The sequence below is a fragment of the Podarcis melisellensis genome (genome assembly GCF_964234715.1).
Source record: "Podarcis melisellensis genome assembly, chromosome: 2".
Lineage (NCBI taxonomy): Eukaryota > Metazoa > Chordata > Lepidosauria > Squamata > Lacertidae > Podarcis > Podarcis melisellensis.
This window is the reverse complement of record NC_138529.1, coordinates 95,860,775-95,874,058: the sequence shown is the minus strand read 5'-3', so window position 1 is coordinate 95,874,058 and position 13,284 is coordinate 95,860,775. Positions and strand designations below refer to the sequence as shown.

The following is a 13,284-nucleotide window of genomic DNA, read 5'->3' as shown; positions in this document are numbered from 1 at the left end:
TCCTTTCTCTCCTTCAAAATGTAGCTGTAGGCGTCTTCCTTGTTGAATGTACGTTTTCAAAAGTGAAACCTACGCTTCTATTAGATTTGGATCATGAAATCACCAGGGCGATTCATTAAGACTGTGTTTATGCATGAAGAAATCTAGGTGTTTCTGTGCCACCCCCCTGCCGTGCCTTGAATACAATTGTAACATTGTTGTATTCTGGAAGTCAGTTCTGTGTGTATATGATCCATTGTTTGTGGGAAATTGGTATTTTGCAACTATTCTTGTTAACCCTTTTGAGAAATGCACTTTTATTTTTTTATTTTTTTTGCTTCTTTGGGGGTGAATTGGGTTAAATGTGAGGTACTTTTGGCCCAATAAAAAGCTTCCCTTCTTCGAGACAGTTAGTTTTTGGAAAACCTTGATAAACCTTGGTGCATGCTCTCTCATATATAGAGAGAGAGAGAGAGAGAGAGAGAGAGAGAGAGAGAGAGAGAGAGAGAGAGAGAATATGAATATGAGAATGTATTTTAGGCCTAAACTGATGGGCGTTGGTATTCAAAACTCTAACTGCAATTTCTTCACATGAGTCATGCTTGCTGGACTGTGCCACATGGCATTTCATCCTTAGAAACTAGTTTGTTCCTGGCTTCTTTAGAGGACTTGAATGGAAAGAGAAGACTTCCTATGCTTCCAAACCATTAATGTGGCCTTGCCATTTGGAATTAGTCATGATTCAGCCCCTCACTCATGTGACAAGTTCTGAAATTGTTGGTTGAAAATTTGGCAGTCTGGTGACTCATCAGTTTGGCCTCTGCTGCACTCATGAGAGCTAGAAGCTTCTGTTAAATGATTTGTGTGTTAGAAAGCAAAAACATACCTAAGAGCTATTCTTGCTTCCCTTACTCATTCACCTCAGAGTCTGATTAAGGGGATCAGATTTTCACTGACCAGGGGTTTTTATTCCTGTCATGGTAAAGGTAAAATAAATGAAATCTTCAATCTGCAGAAGCTGTAGAATGAGTAAACTGAGATTAAGCTCACTTGCTTTCTCTTAAGTCTATTATCATTAAAAAGGTAAAGGTAAAGGTACCCCTGCCCGTACGGGCCAGTCTTGCCAGACTCTGGGGTTGTGCGCCCATCTCACTCAAGAGGCTAGGGGCCAGCGCTGTCCGAAGACACTTCCGGGTCACGTGGCCAGCGTGACATCGCTGCTCTGGCGAGTCAGAGCTGCACACGGAAACGCCGTTTACCTTCCCGCTAGAAAGCGGTCCCTATTTATCTACTTGCACCCGGAGGTGCTTTCGAACTGCTAGGTTGGCAGGCGCTGGGACCGAACAACGGGAGCGCACCCCGCCGCGGGGATTCGAACCGCCGACCTTTCAATCGGCAAGTCCTAGGCGCTGAGGCTTTAACCCACAGCGCCACCTGTGTCCCCTATTATCATTAATAGAGTCTAATTTAAACATGTTTAACATTTCCCCTTGCTAGAAAAACTCTCCTCAGAGTAGTGTTTCCCAACATGTTTTGGACTACAACTGTCATTCACTCCACCAGCAGGGGCCGTAGTTGGGGATGATGGGAGTTTTAGCCCAGGCTGCTTTAGAGCATCAGTGAGATTTTACGGCTACAAGTGTGTGCGTTTAAAACCCCCACAAAGGAATTATTTATATGATACTCGGAACACCTCCTTTTTGAAGAGAACCTGTGAATATATGAAAATTCTGAGCAAAACCACACAGGAAATCCTTCTTCCGTCTCCTTTGAATCCTAAAAGATGAAAGAACAAAAAAGCAAACTGTGCCATTTTGGCTTAGTGTTAGATTTAGGCTGCATTCATCAACCTTTCTTAGTTACACTTGCAAATCCTTTTACAGACTGGGTCTTTTACTTCATGCTAAAAGTGAGACAAGGCATATAATTGTTCCTTGATGCTTCCATCAGATAGTCAGAAACAAACAGGACTTTCCTTTATTCCCTAGAGGTGGACATTGTGTGTTTTTAGAGAAAGACCCTATAGCAGGCATAGGCAAACTCGGCCCTCCAGATGTTTTGAGACTACAATTCCCATCATCCCTGACCACTGGTCCTGTTAGCTAGGGATGATGGGAGTTGTAGTCCCAAAACATCTGGTGGGCCGAGTTTGCCTATGCCTACCCTATAGAATGGAAGGAAGTAATTCTGCTTGGAAGCTACCGTATTTTTCGCTCTATAACACACACCTGACCATAACACGCACATCGTTTTTAGAGGAGGAAAACAAGGGAAAAAACATTCTGAATGAAACAGTGGATGTATCATTTTTGTGCTTCATGCTGTGGCCACAGACATGTGATCTGATGGTGAATTTGGGGTGACCCAATGCAAAAATCCTGAGAATCCCTGTGGATCCATGCTTTGTAACCACGTTTTTGCACCATTGCAGCCCCAGGCAACAGTGGGTGTGTGATTTTTGGGGGGCAGGCTGTAGCCATGTACATGCTATGTGCTCTGATGGTGAATTTGGGGTGACCCAATACAAAGATCCTGAGGATCCATGTGGATCCATGCTTTTTAACCACATTTTAAGTGGGGAGGGAAGGAAAAACACAGAATGGACAAGGAGCACGAGAGGGGTGTGCAGAGAAGCAGCTGGCTAAGAATGCAGGAGAGGGGTATAACGGGAGGGAGGAAAGGAAGGCAAAAGTTTTCCCTCACCTACCCACCCAAGCCAGCCAGCTCGTGCTCTCTCTCTCTCTCTCTCTCTCTCTCTCTCTCTCTCTCTCTCTCTCTCTCTCTCCTGCATGTTTTCAGCAGCACTGGAGCACAGAGACGACACTCTGCTTTCCCCTCTGCTTGCCTGGAGGGGAGGAGCTTTCCCTGCTCTTTGTTCCGTTTGAGCAAACACAGCAAGGAAACAGAGTTGGGTGGGCAGTAAGACCCTGAGGCAGAATGCAGGAAAGCATCCGCTTCCTCTTTTCAGGTTTCCCTTCTCCAAGACGCGCAATTTGATTTTTGCCTGCTTTTTTTGTCTCCACTTGCGCCATTTGGCTCCAGGGACCACACATTCACTCAATAACACGCACAGACATTTCCCCTTCCTTTTTAGGAGAAAAAATCTGCATGTTATAGAGGGGAAAATACGGTAATTGGTGTGGCCAAATGTTTGGAACATGGCATTGAGCACTGGGCTTATTTAACTGACTCTGACCTCTTGATGCAAGTTTAAGGGCTCTCATCCATTCCATTTTCTTTTGATGGCTTTCTGTACATAATGAAAAACGTCTTTCCCTCCATGATGAAAATAATTTATATAAATATTTGTATTCTATATATCTCAATATGTTTTACAACACTAAACACATAAAACCATACAATAAAACCGTAAAAAAGTTAAACAGATATCAATTTAGCACACACCATTGTGGAAAGATGTACCGTATTTTTTCGTGTATAAGACTAGGTTTCCCCCCCCCCTAAAAAATAATGTCAAACATTAGGGGGTGTTTTATACTCTGGGCCATCTCCCCCCATTTTCTTAAATCTGAGTCCCCCAAAATAGGAGACATCTTATACATGGGGACGACTTATAGATGGAAAAATACAATATTTTTAATTGCCGAATAGGCCTGGCGGAATAGAAAAGTTTTCAGCAGGCATTTAAAAGTTGGCACAGAAGGCATCTGCTGAATATCTGCTCAACGGGCATGGAAGGTGTTAGACTGGTATCTGATCCCCATTATTGGCAGGTGGAACTGCTACATTCATTATTCTATATCACAATGGAGTTGGCCAATATAGGCAACCTCACACCTGTGCTAATTACCTGTGGTAATTGGGAATAGGTGGAGAGAGGCCATGTCCAGTGTGTCTGCTTAGTAGAGAACAAGGGGGGGGAAAGATTTCCCTTTCAAAATATTTTTGATGTATGTAAGTCTTACTCAAAACATACTTGCTTGGAAGATTGTTCCATTCAGATTTACTTAAAAGCTTTAAAAAAAAACCTAGCTGCAAGCTGCACTAAGTCACTTCTTAATAATCTGATACAAGGTTCATAGAGTAATACAGAGCACTGTTTATTTTACAATTGCTGAGCTTGCATCTTGGTTTATATGGTTGCATGTTTTAAGGCTTTTCCATAGTTGAATCTTTCTGGCTCCTCCTTTTCCTGCTGTTGCTAGCTGTATGCACTGCAAGATCTTTCAGGGAGTGAGGAAGAGCCACCTGTGGTGTTGGCAACTAATTTTCATTTCATATAGCATAGAAAGTACTGTGCCTTAACTGTAACTCCATTAGCCTCCATTGTTTCTTCTTGAACATATGTCATCTCCAACTTAGTATTCTCTCCCAACTCTCCTTCCCATAAATACTCTTTTATCAGTTTATGTGTTATCATCTGCCCTGTTGAACAGCCATGTAGCCTTGGCTTTGTTTTGTCCCCTTTGTCCTCTGTGTTCAGTCTGTTCCAAGTTGTGTTCCTTTCTCTGCCTTCTGTAACCAAAATAAATCTCCTCTTGTTCTGATCACATGATGTCTCTTCTAATCTGCACATTGACTTTATCTCTGCTCCTGGATCCATTGCAGGCTTCTTCCCGCCTCTTCAAAACCCTTACCGTCTTTTCTCCCCTCTTACATTCTTCCGTTGACCTTTGCTCCACCACTTCCATCCAGCTGAGGGTCTCCTGCTCCCTCAAATTACTCTACTCTTGCTGCACCTTATGCTTGGAACTGTCTCCCCAAACACCTGTGTGATGCTACTTGCATCTCTTCCTTCAAATCTCTCCTCAACACTCACTTTTTCCATGAAGTCTTAAGCCTGGTGAACATTTAACTCAGGCCAGCTAATGAGGAACATTTACAGTTCAACTAATTAAGTTATGAGGTTTATCAGATATTTCTGTCCTCAACATCACAATTAAGTAAGCCTGGAGTGTACTTAAAATTGGTACTTTAAGCTAAGCATTGTCTGTTATAGTATGCAGCTGAAAGAAGGGCAGTGAAGAATAAAACTCCAATTGGATGCTGTGGCAAGTCTTGTTTTTGCTTCTGGAGTTTTTTCTATAGCTTAAGTAGCCATGTTTCAAGCACTGCCTCTCTTCCAGATCCTGTCTTGCTTCTATTACATTCATAGCTTTGCAGCGCCCTTTATTATCAGGTTTGTTTTAAATGATCACATTCAGTTGAGCCTCCACCAACAAGGGCCATATGCAAAAAGTACATTATATTTAGCCTGACACAAGCAGGTTGCTGAATTAGATTTTGTATGGCATATCTTTAGTCTACAGTTCTTGGTTTCTCTTTTCCTCTTCTGTCCCCTACACCACCACCCCTGGTCACCGATGTCTGCTTCAATTTCATCACTGAACTTTTAACTGGCACTCTCTACAGCCAGCCATTGGTAATGTGCTATGCATCTTTGTGCCCTTCCAACTAAGTAGGAGTATTTTTTTATCTGTCTGCAAAAAGGCAATTCTTTCTAAACTTAACATAGCCTTTCCTATAGTACTGCTGTAGAAACAAAACTTAAAAAACAACAACATAGTGATATGGAAGATCTGTTAATTTTATCTCTTTCAGTCAAGGTCTCTTCCTAATTCAGGAGGAACTTGCCTTACTTTCTGGTCCCAGAACATGGAAGCCTGTGCTCCTATCACTTCCCTGAATGAACCTTCCCAGCTTCTTAAAACCAAGTATTTCACGCATTGGTGCCAAGTTGTTGGAGAATACAAGCTTGCTACAGTGTGCTAACACACTGGAAGCAGGGATCTCATAATCAGGCATGCAGTATGCAGTGCTTACCTGGTGGTGGTACATAGGCTGAAAGCTTATTACTAAATCTATTCCGTTACAGCTTTGCGTTTGTTTGGTGGCTTCTTTTATCGTTCTTATCGACATCTCGGACTGCATTGGAAGCTTCCAGCTTCTGGGATTGTCCTTAATCCCAGCACCTGCAGCACTGCTTAGTCTGCCCATTTGAGTTAATGCAATGACTTCCTGCTTGCAGTTCATCCAACCAAGACACGCTTGGGTATGAAATGAGATTTCCACAGTCAGTCTGTTCCACTTTGCTGCAGATGGTTGGAAAGCAAATCTTCTAGTAGCAAATGGAAGCATGTTCTGTTGGCTTGGCTGTATAGAGGAGTACATTATTTGTTTGCCTGTAGATCACTTCTTTATTTTTTGCCCCACCTGCTTTCTTCTAGGTGCAACATCTTTCCAGCGGGCAAAAGTTGTTTCCTGTATCTCTCAATGAGACCTTAAGGCATCCATTTAGTGGTCTATTTATATTGAGTGCTTTACACTTCCTGGTTATTCCTGCCGCCACTACAAAACCTATTCCTTGGCAATAAGAACTAATCACCTTCTCCCCAAGTTTGTTTTTGTACGTTGTCCGAGTAACACCAACCTCAAATAACCACCGTGCTACCATGCTACAAGATGTCTTGCACATATACTGGTGGTGTCTGATACGTTCAATAAATCTCTCTAACGAGGGCTATATTTAGAGTGTATCCTATAACTAACCTAGCTCCTGATACCACCTGTGGCATTTAATGACTCCCACTTGGAGGACTTCAGAGCACACTTCAGACATGATGGATTACTTGTCTTATCACCTTAGCTAAGATGGTCTCAGCATTGACCTCCTGCTGTTAGAGAAGAACTTTCTAGGGTGTTACCTTGTATTCAGAATTATTCCAAACATATTATATGTGCACTTCTCTTAGGCAGCGGCTGACTGTTATTCTTGCCAAATGAAGACCATATAATTGTTGATTCAATAGAAATAAATTTGGAGGCAGCAGTTAGGACAGATTCTGAAGTAACATACAATGTTGGCAGGAGGAAGCTTTTGAAGGGACTCTGTATACTCATGCATGTTGTGTTTGAAATGCTCGGCCAGAGAATTTGCCTTGGGACAATTGCATAAGCAGGATGCAGCAGCGGCTAAGGGAAAATGTACCAAGTTCTCAGTCTTTTTAATCTCAGACTATCCTCTGAAATGAGATTGCAGATGGTAACCTAGATACATCTCTGATCAGCAGGCTCAACCGTAGTGGAAGAGAGCAAGTGATGGTTCCTGCTTTCTGCTTTGGGTCTTGGGGGAGCAGTGTGTTGGAGGTCTCAGGGCTTAGCTTGTCTCCTTTAAAGCTTGTAAAGATGGGGAAATTAGCTGGACTATGCTTTGAGTCTGGGATGTAGGCAGGCATAAATGTTGTTGGGGCTCAACAGTTTCATAATGGCAGTATCTGTTTACAGCCTGTGTCTGCAGGTGGCTTTCCTTGCTGCCTACTCATTGCAAATACGTAGGGCAGGAGTAGCCAATATGGTGCCATCAGATGCTGCTGGTCTGCAGCTTCCATGACCCCATCACAATCCTTGCTGGATGGGGCTGATGGGAGCTGTAGTTCAACACAATCTGGAGGGACTGAGTTGGTTACCCCTCATGTAGACAGTGAAGGTTGGTTTTATGATTTAATGACTGATGTGCCATCTTGTTCTCATGACTATGGCAAACATCTTACCCCTTTTAACTGTGTTCCACTGCCAGTTGCCCACTTGGTGCTTTGCAATTTGATGCAGATACAGAAGCAAACAAGCTATTGCACTAGGCAACTTCTGAACCACTGCTTTTGACAGTTTTAAACAAGCTTCCTCACAGTTACAGATTAAAGGCCTAAAAATATGTCTTGATAAAGATTCTAGCAGGCACAGAGACTAACACTTCCAGTTATCAGTTTTTCTCGCCTTGTCTGCTTTTTGACCTGTTAACCTCTCACTTCTAGGAGACAGTATTCATGGCCATTAACAACAAATTCTGTTGGGTTGAATCCAGACTCATTCATGCTTGAGTAAAACCCATGAAATCAACAAGACATAACTTAGGTCCCATTGATTTCCCTAGTTCAACTCTGTGCACGACTGTATCTGGATCTAACCTAAAGCCTGTAGCCAAAAAAAGTGAAGCTCAGTTAACGATGCTTTATTTTGATCCAAAAGGCACATTGAGTTCTGCAGCAGAATCTGACGTTTATTGTCGCAGAACCAGCTAGGTAACAAAGATATAACAAATCCAGTGTATTATCTTGCACTCTTTCCTTTTTAGGAAATCCGCTTTAACTTTCCTTGTGTTTAATTTCACCTGTATTTGGGTTTTCAACAGCTTTCAGCCAATTCAATTTGCTTTGAAAACTGGAACCTTTGAGTATTGGTTCATTGCCAAGAGATTTTTAGCTGCATAGAATAAAATTGCTTTGAGTGTTTTCTGCCACATATACTAGTAAGGGTGCCAGAGAAGGCAGACAGTTGATTGATGTTAAACACTTCCCCCAAACGATTTTGAATTAGTCTGAAAGATGATGGCTTGCCTGCCTGTGTAGTGCAGCAAGGACTTCAAATCACTTGCCTACAACTACAATAGCTCACGTTTTAAGGTAGGAACCTGGTCCACAATCAGTTTAGACTGTACTACACATCTCTTGAGGCCTAGTGGAAGCTTGACACACACATGCACATGGGGAGCTGCCTTACACTGAGTCAAATCACTGATCAGCTCTCCAGAGGTTTAGACAGAGGTATTTCCCAGTCTTACCTAGAGATTGAACCTGGGACCTTGTGCATGCATAATAGATGTTCTACCACTGAGCTAACTGCTGTAGGAATCAATTCTGTTACCAAGTGCAATGTGTATAACTTTTATTTTTATGTCATACATCTATAAAAATAGGCTACCTTTCAAAACTCTGGTACAAAACCCGATGGCAGTAAGACGCCCAATGTGATGATGTCCGCCTTGAGTTACTGTTCACTTTTTCCAGGCAGAACATTCAGAAAGTTTTGCTCTAAATATAGCTTGTGGCTGACCAGAAGTGACTCAGACACTGCAAACAGCAAGCGGACCCGGCCTGTTTTTAGTATGCCATGCGTGAGTTCCTGTGAGCAGCAGCAGCAGGTGGCCAACCCAACCTGAAGCTGTGATGAAAGGAAGATGGGTCTCCTGCTCTTTCACAGCAGTTGTATCATCTCCATTTTATTAAACTGGCAAAGATGGTAAAACTAGCACATGTTAATTGTGTGTTGATAGACATGAATTAAGCCATAGATGTACTTCTCAAGGCAGTGCTATGCAACATATTGAGGAGGCCAGCAAGGACCCATTCACAAATCAGGGGCTTGGGCCAGGACTGGGTTCTTCACCCATTTGAGTTTATCCATGGCAGTGCAATGTACAGATGACAGACGGTGAGCCCACAGCTCTGTGTGCCTTAGTTTTGCCTTAGTGATGGGTGTTGTGCTTGTGAAAAGCATGTGAGCGAGGATGGTCGCCCATCCACTGGTTTTTATCTATACTAAACACAGTGGGCTGAAATCTAGCATGTGTTAAAGTTCTGGGTTATATGTAAAGTAGCTTCTTCTGTGGGTTGTAGGCAAATGTGTTCTTCTCACACAGCAGAACTGCCTTCCCCATACCCCCACCCACCCACATCTGTTCCAAAAAGGATTGGGGGAAATTCTTTAGATTCAGCCCCAGGTCACAGACCTGCAGGGTGGTTGTTTGTCCAGTTCAGCTTTTTCAACTGCGATAACTTTGGGTGTCCTCTTCCCCTCCCCCACTTCCTTTGCATCCCGTTTGATTTTATTTTGTTGGCATCTGCCGAGCGGTTAGTTTGAAATTATTTGAATTGTACCATTCAGGTCTGTGGGTTCTCTGCGCTTCGTCTTGACCCTTGGTGGTTTGTCTGACTCCTTGTGACGGGGTGAGCCAAGGAGGGATGCATGTCATTGAGACCATCCCACCAGACAACAGCACCACCACCCACCTATCTGGGGTTCATGTCTTGTAAGAGAATAAAGCCAGGTTGGGGCTGGCACTGTTTCCATAGAATACAATGTTGTATGTTGCGGTGGGTGGAAAGGTAAAGGCGATGTTGGTTTGTTTTTAAGCTATGTCCTCTATTACAGAGGACATATCTGAGGGGTGGGGGGAGTCTGGAACTGGACTTATTTATTTTTACTAGCAAGTCTGTCCTGGTGGGGTAGATGAGTGTGGCTAATAATAATAATAATAATAATAATAATAATAATAATAATAATAATTTATTCATGCTCCGCCCATCTGGCTGGGCTTCTCCAGCCACTCTGGGCGGCTTCCAAAAAAATATTAAAATACCGTAATACATCAAACATTAAAAGCTTCCCTAAACAATGCTGACCTACATCTTTCTGCTTTGCATGCAGTATTTAGGCCCTGGGTTCTCTTCCCAGATTTCTGCCAGTTAAGGAGAGTTTGTGTCAGTGGCACAGCTTCCTATCGTTCCAGCAGTTTCCCTAAATGCAGCACTCACTCCATCTGCATAGAAGTGAATGGAAACTCCTTATTGGGATGCCATTAAGATGGACACTATTTCTGCTTCCGCCCCTGTTAAGCGCAGCCTTTGAAAAGGAAGTCTCTTGAGATGAGCATCCAGCCATAACTACTTGGTGTGGTCTTGAAGGCATGTGATGCAACAACTTCCCTGAAGCTAAGCAGGCAGCCCAAAATCCTCTGTATATCCTCTTGAGTTCCCTGGAGGAAAGGCAGGGTATAAGGATCAATAAAATGCATACTTTTTTTTTTTAAAGATAGTTCAGTTGCTTTCCCTTGTCTAATCCTTTCACAGGTATATTGGTGCTGCAATTCTACTGCAGTACTTTACAAATGAATAATTTAGCCACTGTTAATGGGCCAAACCCTCCCCTCCCCAATTCCTTTTAGACTTGACTCCAGAAACATAGGGTGATTTGTAGATGCAGGAAGATGCATGCAAAATGTCTTTATGTTGATATAAAATGCTTGAGTAACATTTGAAAGACATTGAGGGCGTTTGTACCTTTTTGTCTCTGCAGATTTCTGAATCCACTGAGCATGATCCTCGGTGCTGCTGTGGTGGTCCTGGTGTTCACATCATTTGTGTGGGCATCGCACAACAAAGACTTCATTCGCAGGTTTAAGAAGCACTATCCAGCTGCCTTCGTGGTCGCTATCATCTTGTTGAGCTACTTCCTGATCTCCTTTTTCGGGGGCGTCATGGTGTTCATGTTCGGAATTACGTTTCCTCTGTTCTGTGAGTGGAAGTCTGCTTATTTTTGGAGCAGCTTTTCCTTTTGCTGTTTTGTTTTGTTTTGTTTTGTTCTGGACATTAAATGCCAACCTTGGTAGGAATTTTTTTCTCATTAACAATCATGATCAGAAGCCAATACATATGTTTTATTTGTAGAAATATTTCTGTATAGCTTACTGCCTCAGTCTCAAAGCAACATACAGCCGTTTAAGCAACTTCAATATTAAAATTGCCATACAGCATAAAAATACAACTGGTAGCCCCAGGCAGTATTATTATTAGTAGTAGTAGTAGTAGTAGATGAAGAAGATGGTGATGATAATAATAATGATGATGGTGCTGATGATAAAACTTGCTGGAATGAAGCACCAGCCCAAAAATACATTAAATGTATTTTTAATGGGCACTGGAACATCATTAATATCAATGTTTTTCTAAGCTCAGCGGGGAGGTGGTTCCATAAGGAAAGTGCCACCACCAAGAAGACCCTCCCTCTGGTTGCTGCCAAGCAAGACAGCCTTTCTCAGCTGATCATAGAGATCACACAGGGCAGTAATATAATAAGTGACATTGGTTTTTATTTGCCATTGTACTATGATCAGAAGCTTTCCAGAGAGTCATTATGGCTGGGCAGTATCGGGAGATAGAATGCGCTCTTGGAGCTGATGGTGATAGAACATGCATCGCATGTAGGTATGAAGCGGACAATATCTGTTGGTTATTAATGTGCTTTTTTGCTCTCCCCCCCCCCCCCAGTGATGTTTGTCCATGCTTCCTTGAGACTTCGGAACATCAAGAACAAAATGGAGAACAAGATGGAAAGCATAGGCTTGAAGAAGACTCCCATGGGCATTGTGCTGGACCTTCTTGAACAGCAAGAAGAAGGCATCACCAAACTGGCTGACTACCTGGCTAAAGCAAAGGAGTAAAAAAAACACGCATGTGGTTTATGGCTCTCTGGGCACTTGGTTGGGCTTGACCAGCATCGCTTTTCAGTCTGGGTGTGTGACAATACGCAGACTGCGAAGATGAAGTGTGGCAAAATAAACAACCCCAAGTTATTCAAGGACACCCTGACCAGCATGGGGAGGTGATAGTAACCCTTCTGTGACATGCTAAGAGATCTGACACACAAAACCAATTGGGTCATAGCACTATTTTGTGGGGGGAGGGAGGGAGGGGAGCGTGGGAATTGAAGGAATGCCTTCTCTAAAAGTATTTATGTTAGTGTTTTTCAAAGTATTCAAAGTGCACTAAATGCAAGCAGCCCCTTTCACTCGCTGTCTGTCCAAGAAGATAAATCCAAAATTAGTATGAATGAGGTCTTAAAAGTCCATTTTACGGTGTTTTGCAGTGCATCTTAATGTGCCTCTTGAGTGGTCTTTATTTCCAAATGGAGAAGTGGAGAACTCAAATGTAGTCACATAACATGCACAGCTTGTTAGGACAAATCCTTATCTTTCTCCATTTACAAATGGAGACCTTCGTTCTGCATGAGAATTGCAAGTCTGCATAGATAACATCTAGCAAACAAACATTCCTTCAGTGAACCTATGCAGAATTAAAATATTTGGGGGGCAGGGAGTTGCATAACAATACAAACATGATTTTCTGTGCATGCCACATCCAACATGCTTTTATATAATAGAATTATGTAATTATTTAACTCTGCCAGGCTTGATCTGCTATTAAATAGAAGTATGAGTCCTTTAAGAGTCTTTAGTCAACACTTATAGATATATTTTATAGAACAGATGAACTGGAAAATGGACTCTTAATTTTTGCTGAAAATGTATTGTACTGGAACGAAGGGTGGGACTGTCCTGGTTTTATTTCCTATAAGGGGAAAAAAACCAGTTCATGCAACCTTTTACAACATATTTAAAGCACCTTGAATTTTTGCTTGAAAGATGGTTGAAAACTTTATTCTAGTCCAACATTGCATATCACACACCTGTATTTTCTTTCTTCTGTGTATTTATGTGCTGTGATCAGACTTGTTTATTTATGCAGCAGATGTCCACAGAATAATATCTCTCATGTGATTCCTTGAATTGGTGTTAGCATTGTAGTCCTCTGCCCACTCTTCCTTTTTTAAATTAAGAGATGTAATGCCTCATTCCATACCTTAATTGTAAAATGATTAGTATTTTGTTGGAAATATGGCTCTATCTATGTATTCTAGGATTTAAGAGAAGTAAACTGGTTTTGATCTGTA

General features: G+C 42.3%; 1 protein-coding gene and 1 long non-coding RNA gene across 3 annotated transcripts in view; both read left to right on the top strand.

The window, feature by feature from the left end:
- The window catches only part of LOC309365452, a 258,469-nt gene that overhangs the window by 208,663 nt on the left and 36,522 nt on the right, over positions 1–13,284 (top strand). The gene's annotated exons all lie outside the window — the stretch shown is intronic.
- The window catches only part of ARL6IP5 (ARF like GTPase 6 interacting protein 5), a 16,425-nt gene extending 3,141 nt beyond the window's left edge, over positions 1–13,284 (top strand). For both annotated transcript variants that reach the window (XM_081903394.1, XM_081903395.1), the window contains 2 exons: positions 10,852–11,069; positions 11,823–13,284. In XM_081903394.1, the coding sequence (XP_081759520.1) occupies positions 10,852–11,069; positions 11,823–11,995 (391 nt within the window). In that variant the 3' untranslated portion in view covers positions 11,996–13,284. The remainder of the gene's footprint in view (positions 1–10,851; positions 11,070–11,822) is intronic.